Source organism: Macaca mulatta, chromosome 5 (assembly GCF_049350105.2).
Source record: "Macaca mulatta isolate MMU2019108-1 chromosome 5, T2T-MMU8v2.0, whole genome shotgun sequence".
NCBI lineage: Eukaryota > Metazoa > Chordata > Mammalia > Primates > Cercopithecidae > Macaca > Macaca mulatta.
This window is the reverse complement of record NC_133410.1, coordinates 21,762,389-21,784,109: the sequence shown is the minus strand read 5'-3', so window position 1 is coordinate 21,784,109 and position 21,721 is coordinate 21,762,389. Positions and strand designations below refer to the sequence as shown.

The 21,721-nt window shown below is 38.3% G+C and overlaps 1 protein-coding gene across 2 annotated transcripts in view; it reads right to left on the bottom strand.

The window, feature by feature from the left end:
* GBA3 (glucosylceramidase beta 3) overlaps positions 1–21,721 on the bottom strand; it is a 124,674-nt gene that overhangs the window by 53,774 nt on the left and 49,179 nt on the right. Inside the window, exons 3-4 of one of the 2 annotated variants that reach the window (XM_001105060.5) lie at positions 15,382–16,178; positions 14,524–14,647 (exon numbers count right to left, since the gene is read on the bottom strand). The exons of the other annotated variant lie outside the window; for it this stretch is intronic. Of the exons in view, the coding sequence (XP_001105060.3) occupies positions 14,524–14,647; positions 15,382–16,178 (921 nt within the window). The remainder of the gene's footprint in view (positions 1–14,523; positions 14,648–15,381; positions 16,179–21,721) is intronic. 2 annotated transcript variants of the gene reach the window in all.

Here is a 21,721-nt window from a genome sequence, read left to right as displayed (position 1 = left end):
TCACTCTGTTGCCCGGACTGGAGGGGAGTGGTGTGATCTCAGCTCACTGCAACCTCTGCCTCCCAGATTTAAGCAATTCTCATGCCTCAACCTCCCAATCAGCTGGGATTACTGGTGCGTACCACCATGCCTGGGAAATTTTTTGTATTTTTAGTAGAGACAGGGTTTCAACATGTTGGCTAGGCTGGTCTCAAACTCCCGCCCTAAAGCGATCCAACTCCCAGCCGCTCCCGGCAGCCCCCTCAGCCTCCCAGAGTGCTGGGATTACAGGCATGAGACACCACGCCCAGCCTAATATGGCATCCTTGTGACCAACAATGTATCCATACAGAAAGATAGTGTAAATACTTTAACCTCAATTTTGTGAGTGTTCTGAAATTTTCACCCTTTCTATTAACATAAATTCATTTGTTCTATTAGGTTATCTTATGCTGTATTTATGAAAATGTCACATTTTTTAAAGAAGTCTATTCAACAAAGCATTGCAATTGACCATTCAAACATAGCAAAGCTCAAAATCATAGTTCCCAGAAAATTCAAAATAGCCCAATAATATACATGTGGTTTGCCAAATATTAAACGTATTTGCAGTAGCCAAATAGAGGTGTACCACAGCTTGAGGAACAGGGACTGCTTTACCATTGAGTTGCTGACTTTTAATATATGTCTATATAATGAGAAATATCACTTTGGGGAGAAATTATACACAGTAGCAGTAGCAGGCAACCTGCCTGACCAACCGAACTGCAGCTACCCAGTGAGCTCCATATCAGAGAAATCACAGAATTAGAGTAGAATGCCAATTGTTGCTTCCTGGCTAGGCACCCAGGCTTCCAGTTCTCACCGGACACCCACCCACACATGACCAAAGAAGGCTTCTACATTTTGACAGGAGAATCCTAATCAATCTTCCTTTCACACCAGGCCCGGGCTTGGTGTGCAAAATTATTTCTTTATCAGCTGTTTTTCCCCTTGGCCTCACTCTCCCTTTAAGGGAAACAAGCAGTCTCTGCCTTACTTCGTTCACTGAGTAAGTATTGGGGATGTCAGCTGCGATGTGAAGGACACTATGAAAAAGAAGTGTGTCAGGTTGCAAAGAGGGACTTTGGAGTAGGGCAGATATTTAAAGGAAGGCAGAATAAGGGAGACGAAAAGGAACTGATGAATCCTATGTCCTATGTTGATCCATCAAATGACAAAAATCAATCTGCTTGCCTGAAAATGTACCATAATCAAGATCACAAAGGAACAATAATACGAATGAATTTTTGAAGAGATGTCCTTTAACACAAATCAAGTGTTAAGGCACTTTTTACAGCAACATATAACATTGGTGTGTTGGGGGGAAAAGACAAAGGGGAAAAAAAGTGGAAAGTTCAAAGAACCACAAAAATGATCAAATGCATAGTGAAGTTTTCATCAGGAAGGTTATATAGCCTAAAAAGCCTAGTGAGAACAAGTCCAAAACATGACTGGGTAAGAGTAGAGGTTGATGAAACACCAAGATAGATGGATTACTAAAGTCCGCTGAGGTGTTCATCTCTAGAAATCCATAGGAAAAGAACAGACAACCTCAAAGGTAGAAGACTTAGGTCCTCATCTGCACCAAATCAGAAGTGATGGCCAGGACTAGGACGCTGTGTCAAAGTAATACACAAAAAGGGCCTGGTATAAGTTCTAAGACTGTTGTTCAAGGATACATACAGATTAAATCTAAGATATCCAACAGTCGACACACTGGCTCTGAGAAAGGATAGAAGACCGGTGTGAACAGACTCTACCCAGCAAATGCCCAGTTTATGCACAGGGAAAAGTTTGAGTTCTAACAACCTGCAAAAACTCTTTATTAGCTTGATAGTCAGGGAATGTGGTGCCCCAGCTAATCAAATGTTTTTTGTTAATTGTTGCCACATGCAGAAGGATTACAAATTTTTAAAGAATGAGAATAAATTAAAATACACTTAACACTGAAACTAAACTGATTATAATTTAATCTTTCTCTAATTATTCAGAATGCATTCTGGGGTCATCAAGAGAAGCATAAATTATCAGTGCTTGATGACTGTGCAGAAAGTCACAGTTTTTCCAAAATCCTGCTTACTGGATGCTGGTAACAAAGAATTCACTGCAATAGTTATCATTTGGAGGATTTATGTGGTAGGCATTTCTCTAGGATATGAAGTACGCCATTAATCTGCACCAAAAATACATTTTCAGAGATGATGAACTGATATTCATAGAGATAGAATAACTTGCCAAAGGTTCACAACGTGAAAGAGTATCAGAGCCAGATTTTGAACATGGATCTGTCTTTAAAGAATATACTCTTTGTGAAGTCATGTCTTTTGCAGCAACAGAGATGAAGCTGAAGGCCATTATCCTAAGAGAAATCACTCTGAAACAGAAAATTAAATGTTGTATGTCCTTACTTATAAGTGGAAACTAAACAATGGTACACATGGACGTACAGAAGGAAATTGAATAGACATTAGACAGTCCAAAAGTGGGGAGAGTTGGAGGATGGATGAAGGTTGAAAATTACCTATTGGGTATAATGTTCACTGTTTGGGTGACGGGCACACAAGAAGCCCAAACCTCGCCATTATACAATATATCCATGTACATCCTGCACATGTACCCTGCTGAATCTATCTAAATCAATCAATCAATCAATCAGTCAAAGAATATGCTCTTTCACTATGTCAAACAAGCAAACCGTTGTGGCGTAAGAGTATTCATAAAGTTCTCTGCCTGACTATACAAAACTTGTACACAATCAATGGGTCAAGCTATTTGTTTTTGTAGGAGTGCTAAGGGATTTTTTTCTGAACCATTCTTGACATTGTTACCATCTATTCATGAGGGCAGCAAACTTTGGGCATGAAATATTTTTGAAGCTTCCTTTTTTTTTTTTTTTTTTAAGGCCAGCTGCTCATTCGGAGTATCAAGAACATATCCTGAACATCTCTGTGAAAAAAAAAGTTTTAAGGGACTACACCCACAGAGCCTCAACCACATAAAAATGATCTACTAATAAATGTATACACTTAAAATAGACTCATTTACTCATATTTTATGTGCTGATCTAATTTTTTATTATTCTGCTCATTTTCAACTATGAAACATATTTGACTTGACTATTACTCATAAAAGAATATGGTCATTTAAAATTATTTAAGACTTTGGGTTGTGTCTAAACATTAAAGAAATGAATTCTACTTGTTGCCAGGAGAGTAAAAAAGGTTATTTCATCAGCAAATGTTAAACATTCCTCCTCCTACCCTATTCCTATTATCTATTGTTTAGACCCCACTCATTAATGTTTTCACCTGAAACATCAATGGCTTCTAGTTCACCTTCACTCACTAGCACCAATTAAAATTCTTCAGGGTTCAAATGCCTTTTCTTCCTCCACCCACAATAGTGTCGCTTATTTTTAAAGCAGGCAGTGATTCCCATAATGGACTTTCACAAACAAGGGGGGAAATGTGGCCAAGTTTTAGGATAGCACAAACTAATCTCAGGCCATGATACTGTTGCATTAGCTAATCTCAACACACAGAATACTTTGCTGTTGATGAGATGACCCTATTTAGTGAGACGGGCCTCTCTCCCCAAACTCTGCACATAGCCTTTTCAGATAAGCCTTAAGAATTACTTTCCAAAAGAAACTATTTTCATCTCTAGCACCAGGGTGATATTTTCATTGTATTGAAGAAAATGCTACCTAAACAGTAACTTGCGGTAAAAGCAGTACTGATTGGAATAAGCTCTATGCTCAAAAGTCAGAATAGAAAAACAGACTTGCCTATGTGAAGTCTCTGCACAGACTTATGATGAGACTGTAATTCTGAAAATGCTGCAACATGATCCCTCCTTCTAATTCAGGATCTTGCCCAGAAACAAAAGTTTAGCGTTCAAGTTAAATATAAGTAAAGTTAAAATTACTACGCTATCTAATTGAATTAAATTATGCATTTATGGCAAAGTTCAAAAGCTCATACTTAACTATCTTAAAATTTAATAGATTCGGTGCCTCTTGCCATAATCGTGTTTTGAAAGGTGATTTTACTGCTGGTGATTGTAACTGCTGTGAAGTTGTTCAGCTGGGGATTTTATACTAATGCTTTGAAATGAGTTGGTTCATCCAGTTTCCTCTCTGAGATTTTATGCTGTCTACAGTAACTTTGTTAAACTTGAGTCTGAAGTGCCCTTCTGACTCCATGAACTCCGAGGGAAAACTTCCTCAAGCAAAGAAAGGTGAGGTTCATTTTCAATGTGAATGAATAGAAGAGGAAATACTCAGATTGAAGGTCAAGAAAATGTTACCTGGAACCTGAATCAATATCAATAGAAACAGCACACTGAAGAGCAAGGTCTAATTTTATGTCCATATAAGAAAGGTGTTAAATTTCAAATTAGGTAGCGGGATAAGAAGAATGAAGAGAGGTTTTTTTCTGTATAAAAAAGACCATTAATTATAATTCCTTAGACTAAATTTTATAGCCTAAGAAATTATCAAGAGTTCTAATAAAATGTGATCCATGACATACTTCTGCAGAAGGACTATCTAGAAGGTCACGAAATTCTTAGGCTGGCAGTATCCCAAAAGATCAGCTAGTTCAACCCTTTTATTTTTCAATTAAAGAAACTGAGGCATGGAGCACTTAAGAGAATTTGTACACGAGAGCTTTAAAACTCTATCATATATTTAAATTATTGTTGTCCCAAATGGAATTTTAATATCAAAAGGATATAATTAGCATTCATGCATATTCCAATGCATACAAATTGTTTATAAGAGAATAATCTGCCACTTCTTTAGAAGTCAAAAAAGCACAATGGTGGTATAAGTCTAATATTTCATTGAAATTCCCAGAAGTAATTCAGTTTTTCCGCTAATCTAAGCTGAATCTCCTTGCAAGTTATTAAACATTTACTGAGCACTTAGTGAATGCTGAGTATATTGCTCAAAACTCCAAAATTTTTTTCTGGTGAGAATTTTGTCTTTAAAAATGGTGAATAAAATCTTTAGGTACACTTCTTCCGCCTATGAGTTCTTATACCTTTTAATAACTTTCATTTTCTCCTGAAAATGCTCTTCTTCTTTTTTTCAAAGATTATCATGGATATTGTCTTCAAGAATCAAAGTATCTCTCAAGTTTCATATATTCAATTGTCTTACTCAACAAGTATTTGTTACAACGCCGCTGTTAGAAGCCCATGCAGTGGTCATGGCATCAATTTTTAATGTTTTTAATCACAATATTGCTGACTTTTGTCTACATAGCATCAGGCTTACTATTGAAAAAAATAAGATAGGAGGTAGTGAACAAGTAATTCACACAAACAGGAGTCTGTGAAAGTTGGCAGAAACAATATTTATATCACTGTAGAGCAACTGACAAATATAAGCAACATTGAAGCTCTAAAAAGGTAAGAGGAGAAGACTACAGAGAGGAAGGTTATAGAACTGGTGAGATCAGCATTGCCTAAGGTCTGATAATCAGCACTGCAAAGCACAATTTCGTTTTTTTTTTTTCCACTGCACCCAGAGCTAATCCCTACTAATGAAGAAGATTTTTATTTACAAAACCTAATGTCAATGTATTAATTTATAATGAGGAATATCTCTTTCCAAGCATGGGAAAACTCATGTTAGGTTTCCTGAGCAGAAATAGATAGCACTTGACCATCTACTTCTTTGGATTCTTTCCATGAGCCCATAGCTATCCAATAGAATCCTTAACACAGTTATCCAGGCAATGCCTGTGAATCACACTAAAATTGAACTCTACTGGCTTTATTCAAAGGCAGTGCTTTTTCACTCCCAAGATGACTAAGAAGCATATAGTAATCAGGTTATTCTGGAGATCAGGGAATAAGAGCTAATGTAGACAGATGCTTGAGGACCACTTCATCTACACTCTGGAGGAAACCTGAGAAATTCACCTTGCTTCAATTCCAGTATCCCTCTGATCACTTGAATATTCGAACATGGCTCTCTCCTGGGACAGTTTTTAAAAATCATTATTGAATCCTCCCTGAAGCTATCTAGGGAATAAAAAAGAATAGATAAATCAATAAATAATATAAATCATTATTGAATTCTTTCTCTTCTCCCCCTTCCCCTTTTTCTAGTTTCCATTCAGTCAACTCTTCATATTGGAAAGGCTAATTTTTTTCAGATAAATTACACTTCAATTGTTTTCCTTATTGGTCTTTTTCACAGTTATGAAAACAAAAACTGAGCTTCTGCTTACTGTTACACTATACATTTTTCTGAAAAAAAAAAAGAAAAGTTAGTTTGAAATCATCTGATTTTTTTTTAAAAGGCTTTATAGTATTCTTAAAATTCACTGGACCTGAGATGGTGGGAGACTTTAAGTAATTATCACTTCAGAGTAGTTGAAACTGAGTTAAAAAGCCCAAAGCGATGTCCATCAGTTGGGGCACAGCATAGATATTGGAATAGTACAGACAGAGAAGATAATGGTTTCCAGTTAAAAAGCACAAGGGAAGAGTCTCTGATGTGTGATCGAGCTGCTTCTCACATGGGCAACTCCATGAAACCTGTTCTTGTGAAGCAGGTATACCAGGTTCTATGTTTCTAAGAGAATGTACCTGATAAATGGTTTAGGTTTCTTATCACATCAATATGTGCCTCACCAGACAAGTGTGGTGAAATAGCTCATCAAAAAACTTACATAAACTTACAAAGATAGATAGATAGATAGATGGATAGATAGATAGATAGATAGATAGATAGATAGATAGATAGATAGATATTTCTGTGTGTGTGTGTTATTCTGGACTTTATTATGCACTATATTTATCACTAGGTCATAGTACATGTTCTCTAAAAATGCTTAAATTGATTGCACTGTTACAGCAGCTCAGAAATGTGCAGGGAAATAAATTCATAAAATCTGAGAATCTAGATTTTGAAAAGACCCAAATAATGAGCACCAACCCCTTTCCTTGGCAGTGGAGAATGTTGAGGTCCAGATAATGTATTTTGACCAGAGTGATGAATATCCTTAAGCAGACGCATAAAGTACATATATCAAATATGAGAATAACATCTAACAGTCTAAGGTGTTCAGAGCATATGCAGATATAAATGATATCATTTTATTTTCACAACTGACCTTGGGTTAGGCAGAACAGCAGTTAGCATTAGTTCCATTTTACAGATGAGGAAATTGACATTTAGAGAGTACTAATGATGACTTGCCCAAAGGTACACCACTAGAACACAGAACTCTGTTCATCTTTCCTCTCCAAAGCCTGCAGACTTTCTACTTCAGTGCATTCTACTCTTCCGTACTTCCAAGTGAGAAGGAAGGGCAAATGACAAGCATGCCATGGGTGGAAGTAGTAGGTGGAAATAAATGAGAAGGGCATATGGCATATTCCTTTTTAAGGTTAACTCTGTAAACCCTGGCTATCTGAGTCTAAGTGTGGTCTACATATGTAGACTAGTGGGACACAAACATAAGAAATTATTTTCTTCATGACTTTTCAAATTCCACAAATAAAACTACCATGTATCCAAAGGAAATGAAACTAGTATGTCAAAGAGATATCTGCATTCACACGTTCACTGCACCATTATTCACAATAGCCGGGATGCGGGATCAACCTAAGGGTCCACAATGGATGAATGGATAAAGAAAATGGGGAATACAGTGTCATTTTCACAGATTTAGAAAAATATTATTCTAAAATTCATATGGAACCAAAAAAGAGCCCGAGTAGCCAAAGCAATCTTAAGCAAAAAGAGCGAGGCTGGAAATATCACATTACCCAACTTTAAACTATGCTACAAGGCTACAGTAACCAAAATAGCATGGTCCTACTATTTGACCTTAAAAAGAATAAAATCCTGTCATTTGCAACAACACCAATGAACTTATAGGACATTATGTTAAGTGAAAGAAACCAGGCACGGAAAGACAAATACCACACGATCTCACTTGTACATGGAATCTAAAAAAGTGGATCTCATAGAAGCAAAGATGGTGAGAATAACATCTAACATTTTAAGGCACTCAGAGCATACGTAGACATAAATGATCTCATTTATGAGTCTGGGGGATTCACGAGATGCTGTTTCAAATGATACAACATTTCAGTTGGATAGGAGGCACAAATTCAAGAGATTTATTGTACAACATGGTGATTGTAATTAATAACGATGTGTTATATTCTTTTAAATTATTAAAAGAGTAGATGGTAAGTGTTCCCACCACACACACAAAAAATGATAGTATGTGAGGTAATGCATGTGTTTAGGCATTTTAGATTGTATACATGTTTCAAAACAACATGCTGTACACAATAAATAGATACAATTTTTGTCAATTTAAAAAATTAAAAAACAAAAATTGCACACTCTATACTAGTACCCACTAGCCATTCTCATGCCCAGCCTTCAAACCTTGTTCTTCCTCTGTGTTCTGACCTGGCCCCTTGAGGCTAGCAGCCATCCAGTGCAGCCAGGGGCAGCCTCACTAGCAGTGCTGAGTCAATCCAATCCCACCCCACATGGCCCCAAAGCCATACAGTTTTATTTAACAGGAGTTATGAGATGAACTGCTTCCTAGGGGCCAAGGTGACAAAGATATCCTCTGAGAAGCAATAAAACAATAGATACAGAGCGAGAATCTATATTCAGGAATTTGGGTCTCTATTCTGAGCTTGCAATGGATTTTTAATTGGCTGGTGTTTCTAAAAGGTCACCGTATTAACCTTTGAGTTCTTTCCCTAATGCTTCGGATTTTTGTCTAATGTACATTTAGAAAAACACAGGTGCTTAACACATTTTGTCCAGTTAAATGGGCCTCTGTGATCTGAAATTGGCATAGGCAGGTGGCTGCCAGGTCTGCACTACTTTGGGAAATAGATGTATTTCTCCTTTACCTGCTCTCCGTGGGAAGGGAAAGACGTAGGGGGAGGGAGAATGCTGACAGACAACAGCGGGGTGATTCTGTGCTCAGCATCTTGTCTTGGTGGTATATCCAAGCTGCAAGATTTATAACCTTCTTGTTACAATGTATCAGCTTCAACACTTTCAGTGAAGTCTTCAATAACTTCGATGACATCTTGCTGAGGGGTTTTGTCATTAAAAGCTGAAAGCTGGTCATTAACAAACCTTCTCTGCAATCATCTACCGCTGTGCTAACTCAGGCATGGATCTGCCTGGAAAGTTGGACTGGCTCAGAAACTTTTGAGAAGGCTGCATTTTTTTTTTTTAATGTGTGGGGTATATTTCTTCAGGGAAAGAAAATATGCCTCCCAACCATTTAGTCATTTATTTCTCATTATTCATTATCTAGCCTTTCCATGAGAGAACCAAATTCAACAAATATGTGTATAACACTGCTATATAACAGTCACGGTGCTTAGAGCTGAAGATATAATTATTAAAAAAAGACACAGTTCCAACCCTCAGAGAATTCACAGCACCCTCCATCCCCCCAAAAAAAATCAGTCATCATTTACAGAATCCTTAGGAAATGTGCCAGACTTTTATTAGGCATCATAGGCATTATCTTGCTCATTTTTCACCACTCTTTAGAAGATCAATGTTCTTATTATCCCCATTTTAGAGACTAGATGACTGAAGTGGTTGCCTGCTTAAGAATTTTCCCAAAGGTTTTGGGCTCATAATGGGCAGAACCAGGGTCTCAAACCCATGTTTTCTCCGACTTCAAGCATGCTCATCTGCTTCAAACAAAACTGGGCCAGGAAGAAAGCAAACAGCATGGCATTCCAGGTGGAAGAAGGATCACAAGCCAGGCTAAAAGCACACATGTGCTGGGTAGGTATGAAAAACAGGTTGAGCACCGCTCAGATCCCCTTTCAAGAGAATTAGGTGATGGGGGCAGTATCGGCCATTGGAGCAATGGCACCTGTCTCCCTATCCTTCCTCATCTCCATGAAAGCATTTAGACTAGAGAGGGATCCATTTGTGTGCATCTACATATGAAGCCAAAATTGCCCATTGGCTCTAGAGTATCAAGGCGTGGCGTAAATGTTATGAATATAATAAAAATTCCTATGATACGAGAACATTTTAACTATTTGAACATCATTGAATCCTAAACTTACACAGAGATCCATGTGGCAGAACAATTCCCAGTTGCTTGACAGCAGTTTCCACTGTCAACGATTTGACTTTTCACCTAATCTGGTCACCTCCCAGAGGGAAATAATGAATGGGGGTGCTGCTTTCTCCTCCATGCAATTCACACTAGAAAAAGCCAGAGGACCAATCCAGAAGTTCCTCAAAAAGGAAGAGAAACACGCAAATGTAGGGAAATAGTCTGCTGTAATTTGTGGGGCAATAGAAAGATAACGAGTCTTGGAATGGCATTTTTTAAATAACAAGGAGAATAACTTTGAGGCAATAGATATGTTTTTAAGAGTGCACATTTTGTAATAATAATAATTGTTACTGTTGGCTAAGGGGCTACTATGGGTCAGGCAGTTGCTAAGAGAATTTTACACATTAGCTCATGAAATGGAATCTGGATATAACAACCCTGCCAGAAAAAAAAATAAAAACATTATCCCCATTTTTATATATAAACAAACTGAGGATTTGAGTGATTTGGTAAAGGCCCTTATTGAATAATTTGCAGATCTAGAATGCAAATCTAGTTATATGTTATTTCAAGTTTCGGGCATCCTTTACTCTTATCTGCATCTACATTAATTAAAATATAACCTATTTAAAAGCGTTTCATACAATTAAACAATGCAAAGATTTAAAAGGCACTAGCTGATTTCTCTCTTTTTATTCTAAAATGACATTTTTTTTTTCCTTTTTCTTTTCTCATATCCCGAAAGGAAACAGAAACATTAGCATACCTTTTAACGCTCGATTAATTGCTGTGGGAATCTACCTGAAGACCTCCAAGCGGACCCATTGATCCATCTATAGTGTCATTATGTGCCTGTCCATATGTGTGATGTCGGAGGAAAGGCTTTGTTCGCGGGAATCACAGAACCATCATCCATCTGACTTCCTGGGTTTTGGTGAGTTCTCACCTGCAGCGCTTCCCAGGAATATCGTCCTTGGCCTGTTATTATTTTTAATTGCTCACAGGGTGCTTCTTACTAGTAAAGTTCTTGCCAACCAAGATCATCAGCATTACCTCGGAGGAGTCTCCGAAAATTGATTAGCAAGTTCAGCTCAGCTCTTTTGATGAGAACTAGGATATGAGGCGTCTGAGCTTTGCTCAAGGTCACAGAACCTGTCAGCTCATTCACAGACAACTTGAAGCACTTTGAAAGAATACACGCAAGGCCAAAGTAACCAAATAGAAGGAAAAGTTTCTGTGTTGGGGAACAAATAAACACTTTAACTCAGAGAGCTCTGAACTGACAGATTATATCTCACACCAAATAGTTAACAATAGTAATAATATACATGCATTCAGCCTTGTTCCAAAAAATACTACTTAGTGACTTTATGATCTTTAGCAAATAATGTAGCCTCTTTGAAACTCAGTTTCCTCATCTATAAAGTAGGAGTAATGACCTCATTACTTTTTGAGGTCATTTGAGGTTTTGAGAAGGAAACGAGATGATGGTTTCAATTAAAACTCTTTGTATTCAAGAGATAAAAGCCCAATTAGAATAAGATTAAGCACAAAGAGCACTTTATTATGATGAAAGCAATGTTCTCTCGAGAACTTGCACGCAGACAGATCTCAGGAAAAACGAAAAGCAGAGGCTCCAACGCTGTCTGGAAGTTCTTCCTTTTCCTTCCTTTAATGAATGGACATCTTCCCTTCTCACTGTGCCTAAGCTTACAGGGTAGAATCGAGCCACTGGTGGCTCACAAAGCTACACCCACCCAACCCAGTCCAAGAGATTAAGAAACTAATTGGTCCACGTTCTAAGTCCCAGGGAAGAACTGAAATTGTCCCAGCTCATGTCCTGTGCCTACTTTGGACCAGTCAATTATCTGCTCAAGGAGGAGGATTGTATTCCACTTGCACGGATGTCCCTGTGGTAAGCAAGTAGATGGGGAGGTGAATATTTTACAGAAGAAAGGGGAAAGAGACTTGCACCACAGCAGAAATAATTGGTGTCCACTATGAGAATTCATAAAAAAGTTACCACACCACAGCCTGGCGTGGTGGCTCACACCTGTCATCCCAGCACTTTGGGAGGCCGAGGCGGGTAGATCATGAGGTCAGGAGATCGAGACCAGCCTGGCTATGATGAAACCCCGTCTCTACTAAAAATACAAAAAAAATTAGCCAGGCATGGTAGTGGGCACCTGTAGTCCCAGCTACTCAGGAGACTGAGGCAGGAGAATGGCGTGAACCTGGGAGGCGGAGCTTTCAGTGAGCCAAGATTACGCCACTGCACTCCAGCCTGGGTGACAGAGTGAGATTCCGTTTCAAAAAAAGTTACCACACCACTATACCCAGACCAGAATAAATACATTTATGCATATGTTTTTCTTCTCAATATATACATTTCTACACATTTAAACCGTCTACAGGTTTTTAAAAAGACAAAACAAAAATAGTATGTGTCTATTACAGTGAATATAGCTAACCTACTGTTAAGATTCAAAAGAGAACACAGATGCTGTAGACAGTAAATGTTTTATATGCCTAATAAACTTCTCATCAAGTAATCTGAAGACAAATTAGAAGTTCAACAAATTGAAACACTTATTTTTTTGTCCTAACCCTATTCTCTCCTGTCTCTTAGAAACCCAAATCTTTTCTCATTTTGCACTCTTACCTTCTGTTACTTTTCTATCCTTAAGTCACCTTAGTTTGGGGTCAATCATTAAGTGTTTAGCATTAAAGATCTAAAGGATGGTGTAAAGCACTTGAAACTATTTGAAAAAACAATGAAATGCGTCTATATGATTAGTGCTGAACAGAGTACCAGGCTGGGAATGGAGGAAAAAAAAAAAAAAAAAAAAGCAATTTCTCTTTATCTCTCTTTTCCCAAAAATACACAGAGCAATTTAGGCAAGTCATTTGTGTTCCCTGTAGCCATCCATAAATCATAGTAACTAGCCTATTTGTTCTTCAGGATAAAGCCTGGGAATATCAATAGACAAACTATGAATAGGACCCATCTACAGGGAGAAGTGGAGAGGAATCTCAGAAAACTGGAGATTTCCCTCTCTTATCAGAAGATGAACTCCTACCCAGAAGAATCTATTCTGTGTGTAATACAAAATAATTTCTTCACTTGGGTCAAATTGCAAGAATCCAATTGCTCTCTGCCAATAAACTCCAGGTCTGAGTGAAGGATCCGTCAATAAATTTCAAGTTTTGGAAAAAGACCACTTTGTGTCACTTTCCAGAATTCCTTCTGGTTATTACCAGTGTAATACTGAATAATTTTAGAAAGAATAATGTTGGAACCTCTCAAACAGAATGATAAAAATTAAGTGTGGCTATCATGGTTTTTTTAAAAAAAGGAAATTTAAAGTCTCATTTTACATTGGATTTTGTTGCTAGGACATGATTCCTTTTTAAGAAGGAGGAATTGGCTGGACACGGTGGCTCATGTCCATAATCCCAGCACTTTGGGAGGCCGAGGCTGGTGGATCACGAGGTCAGGAGATCAAGACCATCCTGGCTAACATGGTGAAATCCCATCTCTAGTTAAAATACAAAAAATTAGCCTGGCATGGTGGTGGAAGCCTGTAGTCCTAGCTACTCAGGAGGCTGAGGCAGAAGAATGGCTTGAACCCAGGAGGCAGAGCTTGCAGTGAGCGGAGATAGCACCACTGCACTCCAGCCTGGGCGACAGAGCGAAACTCCATCTCAAAAAAAAAGGAGGAAGCAACAAATAATGGGAGAGGAGGTGCTAACTGGCCTAGAAATCTGTGTTACCAATTAAAGATTATTCCTTCATGACTGTTTTCAAATATGATAAGAATTCATATGTAAGGAATTCCATGGAGGGAAAAGAGGTACTAAAATAACAACATTATCTTAAAACACAACTCACATTTTCCATACGACAATAAAAAGGTGTCTAACTGGGCTGCTTGGTTACAGCTTAAATGCAACACACATTGATGGAGGACTTGTGCCATTTTTAAGTTTATTGCACAGATGCTTAATTTGGGTTCTTTAAAAATCCTGTCATTTCATTTTTTTTGGTAGTTGGGATATTAAAATATGCAAATAAGCATGTCATAGTTGATCAGTGCTAATCTTTTTTGTAATAACTGATGTTCTCTCCCAACAGCCATCACTCCTTCTGTTCTTGTCACCTTCACCCGGGAGTCACAAAATGCTGAAGACAGTCACTTTTTACTTGATTCAATTTCAGGAGGTTGTAGCTAGGCCAAAATCCTCCACTTCTTCTTTCCTACTTTCCCCCCACCTCCTAATTTTATGGCTTTACATTGATTTACATGGATTTCACCTTTCAAAAATTATTGGTCTTTGCTGAATGCAAATAAGCAAATGGGAAAATTATATTAAGTTTGCACAATTGATCTCTCATCATTTCAAATGGTACCTTTGAACAGTTCCTGAAATGTCTGTCTGAAATGCTCCCAGCGTTGAGTGTCATCAAGAGGCGCTGGGTCACTCTGGGGAAACCCATTCTCAGTGATATAAATTACAGGGTTATTATATGTGTCCTAGAAAAAGAGAACAGAAATGTTATTCCAAACAGATGTTTTTTAAAAAAAAGCTCATAAAATCAGGTACATTACCCTCTATCTTCTGTAAGCTACAATCCCAAAACTAGTTTTCATCAAATTGCACTGACCCTATTAACTTAATTTTCCATGCATTGACCTTTTATAACTAACAATGGAAACGCAAAACTGTGCAAATGTCCATGAAGACAGTCAAATGACTCTCATTATAATGAGAAGACAGAAATATCTTTCTTCCATCAGCATCTGTTGACTGTCACTGCTCCTTAACCTCTCAGTCCTGCCAGCAGCTACATTCGACATCCCCCACAGGAGGGGTTCTGAAAACCTGTACTTGAAATTTTAATTTTAGCTAACTGGATGTCATCCAATATAGTTGAGAATCAAAAAAAAAGATCCAGCTATCTCAATCCTTAAAATGTCTTTTATAATCATAGTTGTGACACCAGATTGAAAAATATATCCAAACTACTTCTATAGCCACAACTAACTTTAACAACAAATCCTAGACTTTGACCACTGCTTTTGAAACCTTTACTAGCTAGTTACTTCTCATCAGCTCAAATCTTAATCTGCTCTTCCCAGGCCAGCAAATGTATATGCTATTACCTAAAGTAATTCTTTTTCAGGTCCATATATACATATACATATGCCTGTCTTGCCCACCTTCACATATTTGGGTGTAATGGACACACAAAAAATCATGCATTTACCTTAATATACTTCAGTAGTTTACGTACTCCCCATGGTACCACATAAATCCAATCCACATTTTTCCAAGATGGATCTGGAAAAAATTCAATTTCCGCATCCTGGAGAATACCTAAATCTCCTTTCTTGTTCTCCTGGTATTTGATTAAGCGAGTTGTATAATATTGCACAGCAAAAAAATCAGCAGTGCCTTTGATCATTTTCTTCTCTTCTTCAGTGAATTCTGGAAGCCTCGATGATGGATAGCCTTGCTTTTGACTCATGGAGGCAATCTGAGACTTGACAACTTCAGGATAATCACCATCGATGAATATGGGTTTAGCAAAGAAATCCAGATGGAATTTGATGGCTCTTTTAGCAGCTTCCTGGTCAGACACTGAGTTGGGATCTGCAGGTTCCAACCAGACCGCAAAAAGTGATAGGGACACCATACCTTTCTGCTCTTTTCGAAACAGGGAATCATAGCTGTGCCAGGATCTGGCATGAGCCTTAATCAAATTATGAGCTGCCTGATAACCTCCAGTTCCAAAGTGAGGGATACCCGGAGGAAACATACCTAAGTCATATGCCATCACGGAAAGAACATTAGCTTCATTTATGGTGATCCACTGCTTGACACGATCCCCAAAGGTACTGAAGCAAAACTGAGCATATTTGTCAAAGGATTCAATGATAGACTCTGACAACCAACCTCCTCGGTCTTCTAAAGCCTGAGGCAAATCAAAGTGGTAGAGTGTCACGATGGGAGTAACCCCATTTTTTAACAAATCATCAATGATCTTGTTGTAATAATCAATTCCTAGGAGGAAAAAAGAAAGTGTTCAAAGAAGAAAAGTTATTTGTAGTATATTGACAATAAATTTTAAAAAGGGAGAAGATCAAATAATTTTCTGAATGACTTTTATTCAAAACAAGTTTTATTACTTCCTCAATACAATCAATGAAAGACTGAGAGGAAATACTGAGAATTCCAAAGAAGAGCAGTTGATCAAGAAGTAGGAGTTTAATGGGGTGACATGATTGAAAGATAAATGTATTGAAATGGATACATTTAGGCAGATCGCTGTTATCTAACTTTGTGTTACTTTCATACTTATTCAAATGATTTCATGCATTTCTATGTATGCTCATTTTTGTCCCTTAGCCCCACTAGAATACAAGCCCCATGATAGCAGGGGGCTTGTTTAATTCACCTCTGGATCTCCAAATCCTGGGACAGTACCAGAAATTTAGAGGTTAATAAATATTTGTTTAATAAATGCCTGGATCCAATGGTATTAAGTATAAAGTAAAGGAATTGATCCAGATGACTGCCTTAATGCTTTTCCAGGTCTATTAGTCTCACAAGTCTAGGAAAAGAGACCTACTGAGAATGAACTAGAGCTCAACATCTGCCCCAGAATCTGGGTTACAAGGGCAGACAGCCAGAGGCTTAGGACATTAAGAGTACCTGGCTGAAGGTTTGCTCATGGGGATACACAGCCACCTCTGGCTCTCATCTGATTTTTCCAGGACTGCAAGTGTGTAAGACAGAGTTTTTAGGCTTGCTGCCGAGTTCAGAAGAAAATTTCTAAATTGAACATGCCCTGGCTCAGAATTTATGTCAAGAATTCACTGAATCTAGCTTAATGATGATGCTTAGCTGGGAATAGGCTTTCTGGAGAGGCTGATGTTAGTACTTCATGTGGTTTTATATTTAAAAACATGGAAGCAACCTAAGCTTAGACAAGAGAAGCTGCCCTGTTTTAAGAAGTTGTTTCCTGGATAAAGATTATGAAGTCATATGTAGAAGTGTGTTGCATTGAAAGTTTGCCTAAGGAAAACGTCCCTTTCTTTTTTCTTAACCTAGGAGCCTTCAATTTTTAAAAATAACAACATACTTTTATATGCATTTCATTCATTCGATCATTTGTTTGTTAATTCCTTTAATACACATTGATAGAGAAACTGCTACATGCTTGACATACAAACATAAGCAAAACAAATACTACCCTTGTGCTCAGGGAGCTTATTAGCAGAGACTACAGAGAAATTCATAAACAATTACAATAGAGTAGTAGATAAAGTACAGAGTCCTGTTTTTTATCTACAAAAGGTAGTACAGATAAAGTACAGAGTCCAATTTAAGGGATAAGTACAGAGTCCTGTTTAATTTATGAAAAGGGATATCCATCCTAAACTCAGGGTATTTGAAAATATTCTGAAAGCAATGTAGCGTAATTGTTTCAAGAGTGAATTACGGTGCCAGACCACCTAAATTCAGTACTAACCCTTTCACCTACTAGCTCTGCGACCTTGGGCAAGATCCTTAATCTCTCTGAATTATCTTTTCCTGTATGAGAAATATGGATTATAATAGAAACCTTCTTCAATTAATTGTTGTGAGAGTTTAATGAGTAGATAAATTAAACATGTTTAGAACAGTTCTTGGCATATGGTCAGGGCTCAGTACAGGTTAGCGATCATCAAAATAGTAATTATTATTGTTATTAGTGACATCTAAGCTGATATTTAAAATAGGAATACAAGTTAATCACTTAAGGTGAGGAGAAAAATGTGATCAAGGAAGAGAAAAAGAGGAAACAAAAAAACACAAAGGAAATGTTAAAATAAAGACCATTCAAACGAGAAAAACAGACTATTTACTCAGAGTTTGCTGTATCAAGAGAGTCGGCCACCAATACTTGCATTTGGCAGGTATTCAAATACAGTCAGGACAGAGGAAAAGCTTTAGAGTGGAAAAAAGAGAACCCTTGGGTGTGCCCTGATTAAAGGTTGTTGGCCTTGGAAAGCATTGGAGCGCTAACTAGAAGCAGGGCATCCTTTGTGATTAGTTTGGGGAGCATATTTGGTTTTCTCTGGTTGATCCTGAGTTGGAAGCAGGGAGCAGGGGGTAGAAAATAGAGAAGGTATCAGTTGACCACACTGTGACTATTCTGGGCTGCTTGCTGCAGAGGCTGTGGTTTGACTTTCTGGGTTTCCTTTGTCAGTCAGAGTTTTATTATCAGATATGACCTGGCCAGTATTTGTCTATTCACTCTCTTTCTGGGAATAAAAAGTTCAGTATAAGGATAGTGTATCAAAAGAGGAATAAGAATGGTGAGAGATGAGCAAGGTAAGCAGAAGCCAAATTATGCACAATCATGTGTTTTCTCTCTGTCTGGGTAAGCGGGTATTTTTGACACCAGCTCATTTATTTTGCAAACTGGAATGTACTGTGAATCATGCATAACAACTCCATATTTGGAAGACACAGTTCTGTGCTATTTCTCACTTGTAGCAGAAAAACTCATCCTCCCCGCAAAGATGTCCATTCTCTAATCCATGAAACCGGTGAACATGCTACCTTCCATGGCAAAAGGGACTTGGCAGATGCAATTAAGGTATGGACCTTGAGTTGGGAAGAGTTTTCTAGAGTGTCCAGGAGGAAACAATATAAAGACATGAGTTTTTAGAAGTGGAAGAGTAAGACAGAAGAGTAGGTCAGAGAGACGCAACAATGGAAGAAGAGGAGAAGTGGCAGCTTGAGAGAAACTCAACCCACTATTGCTGGCTTTAAAAATGGAAGAAGGGGGCCAAACGCGGTGGCTCATGCCTATAATCCCAGCACTTTGGGAGGCAGAGGCGTGTGGATCATGAGGTCAGAGGTTTGAGACAAGCCTGATCAACATGGTGAAACCCTGTCTCTAAAAAAAATACAAGAATTAGCTGGGTGTAGTGGTGCGTGCCTGTAGTCCCAGCTACTCGGGAGGTTGAGGCAAGAAAATCACTTGAACCTGGGAAGCGGAGCTTGCAATGAGCTGAGATTGGGCCACTGCACTCCAGCCTGGGCAAGAGAGTGAGACTCTGTCTCATTTAAAAAAAAAAAAAGAAAAGAAAAGAAAATAGAGGTAGGGGACCACGAGCCAAGGAATGCAGATGGCCTTTGGAAGCTGAGAACAGTCCTTAGCTGATAGCCAGAAAGGTAATAAAGACTTCAGTTCTACAGTCACAAGGAACTGAGTTCTGCCAACCTGAATGCACCAAGAGACAGACTGTTCCAAAGATGCCTCAGAAAGAAACAGCCCTACAGGTATCTTGATACCTCACAGACACCCATGACAGACTTCTGACCTACAGAACTCTAAGGTAACGAATTTGTGTTGTTTTAAGAAGCTAATGTGTGATCGTTTGTTACAGTAGCAGTAAAAATGAATATATTCATGAAATTTTATAAACTTTCCTTTTTTCTCTCAATGAAAGAGTATTTCACCATCCCACCCCTGGGCCCCTGTAAACCCACATTTCTACATTTGTAAATGAGATATCTAAAGATAATATGATAAAATAATCTGGGTGTTGGTATGAGAGGGTTTTCATAGCCAACCCTTTCCATTGACTTTGAACATGAAAATAATACTAGCTTTCGTCTATTGAACTCGTACTATATGTACCAGATGTCATGCATTTTGCCAAATCCAAGCACTAAGCTCTAGAGATGCGTGTTTTTATTCCTGTTTAAAAATGAGAAAACTGAGATTCAGAAAGTCTCAATGTTGACAAATGGCGTGGCCCACATTTAATCCCAGTCTGTCTCACTATAAAGACTAAGCTGTTCTCACTATGACATCCCACTTCTCATGTTTACTAATGTTCCTGTACCAGAAACATGTGACTCTATTTTACCAGCCTTCATGGTCACCTACTTCAGACCTGATCACAATATCAAATTCCTTTTTCCCCCCTTTGTGGAGAAGTCATTAATGATGGACAATCGATGTAATTCAAACCACATGATAACCGTCCGTTGAAATGAAGATAAGTAAAGTTTAAGAAATTTTTCTTCTCACACATCAGCACAGCAGAGAAACAGAGCATTGCATAATTAATATTCACCATCCCAGAATTAAGCACTTTACTTCTCGATCACACAGTTTATTCAATGTCGTAATGAAACTTTTCCATGAAATGGAGTGGGATTGTTTTTTGGTTTTTGTTTTTTTTTGTTTTTTTTGGTTTTTGTTTTTTTTGAGACAGAATCTCACTCTGTCTCTCAGAATGGAGTGCAGTGGCGCGATCTCAGCTCACTGCGAACTCTGCCTCCCAAGTTCACGCCATTCTCCTGCCTTAGCCTCCCGAGTAGCTGGGACTATAGGTGCCCGCCACCACGCCCAGCTAATTTTTTGTATTTTTAGTAGAGATAGGGTTTCACTGTGTTAGCCAGGATGGTCTCCATCTCCTGACCTCGTGATCCACCCGCCTCGGCCTCCCAAAGTGCTAGGATTACAGGCTTGAGCCACTGTGCCCGACCAAAGTGGGATTTTCAAGAGGAGAGCCCCAGACCCAGAAAACTCAGTCAAAGGATCTTGGACAAATCACTTGGTCTCTCTACACTTCAGTATCCTATCTGTAAAATGGGAATGTTCATACTGCCACCTTAGGAGCATGTGAGTATTGAATGAGAATAAATTTGTCAAAGAGTTACTTAACTTTGTTTTTCAGAATGGCGTAAGTCACTGATAAACAAATTATCTGAATAAATGTGTATTTTTTAAATGATCACCTGTTATCAATCTAGGGATTCTGAAACTTTGAGAGGTCATTTGGATCCCGTTCTGCTTCTGGGTATTTAGGACAGAATTGATTATTTTAAGGATTAAAACTTCTATAGCTTTCTTTCATAGTCAGTATTATCTTCTCTGTTTTAATTAAGCTCATTTCTGCATATTTGATCTTAGAAACTATGAAACATATTTGAGGTAGAGGTCTCTTGGATATAAGAAAAACCAACCAACCCAGATGAACTCAAATACAAAGGTGGCATTGGGGGCAATTGGGTAGTAGATATAGATGCAGCAGACATTATTTTAAATGACAGAAATAGATCGGGGACTCAATGACAGAAAATAACGGCAAGTGGAAGCCAAAAGAATTGAAGTTGGGAGCTGAGAAAATATTTGCTTCTCAGGGAAAACTGATCTCTTCCATCCCAGCTTCTCTCAACACATCTGCTCCATTTCTTTTCTTCTTTCAGAAGCAGCTTTTCCTTCTGATTCGAGCAGCAGAGACAAAACCAAAAAATATATACCTAAGAAAGAACCAGTTTTCTTTACACACTCAATCTGTCATGGTCTCAAAATGGCCATCCCACCTGCCAAAGCTACTTCTGTGCCCCAGTGCCAACCACCAACCAGCTCATCCTCTCAGTACCTCAATTCAGAACATCCTTGAGGGAAGAAAATAATGGAGCAAACTGTAGCACTGAGAATTCAACTGGTTTGGCCATATTTTCCATGAGGTCACAGCTCGTACACAACCCAGTGAAAATGTCTTTCCTTTGTCCTGTCAGTTGTGACCTGGAGT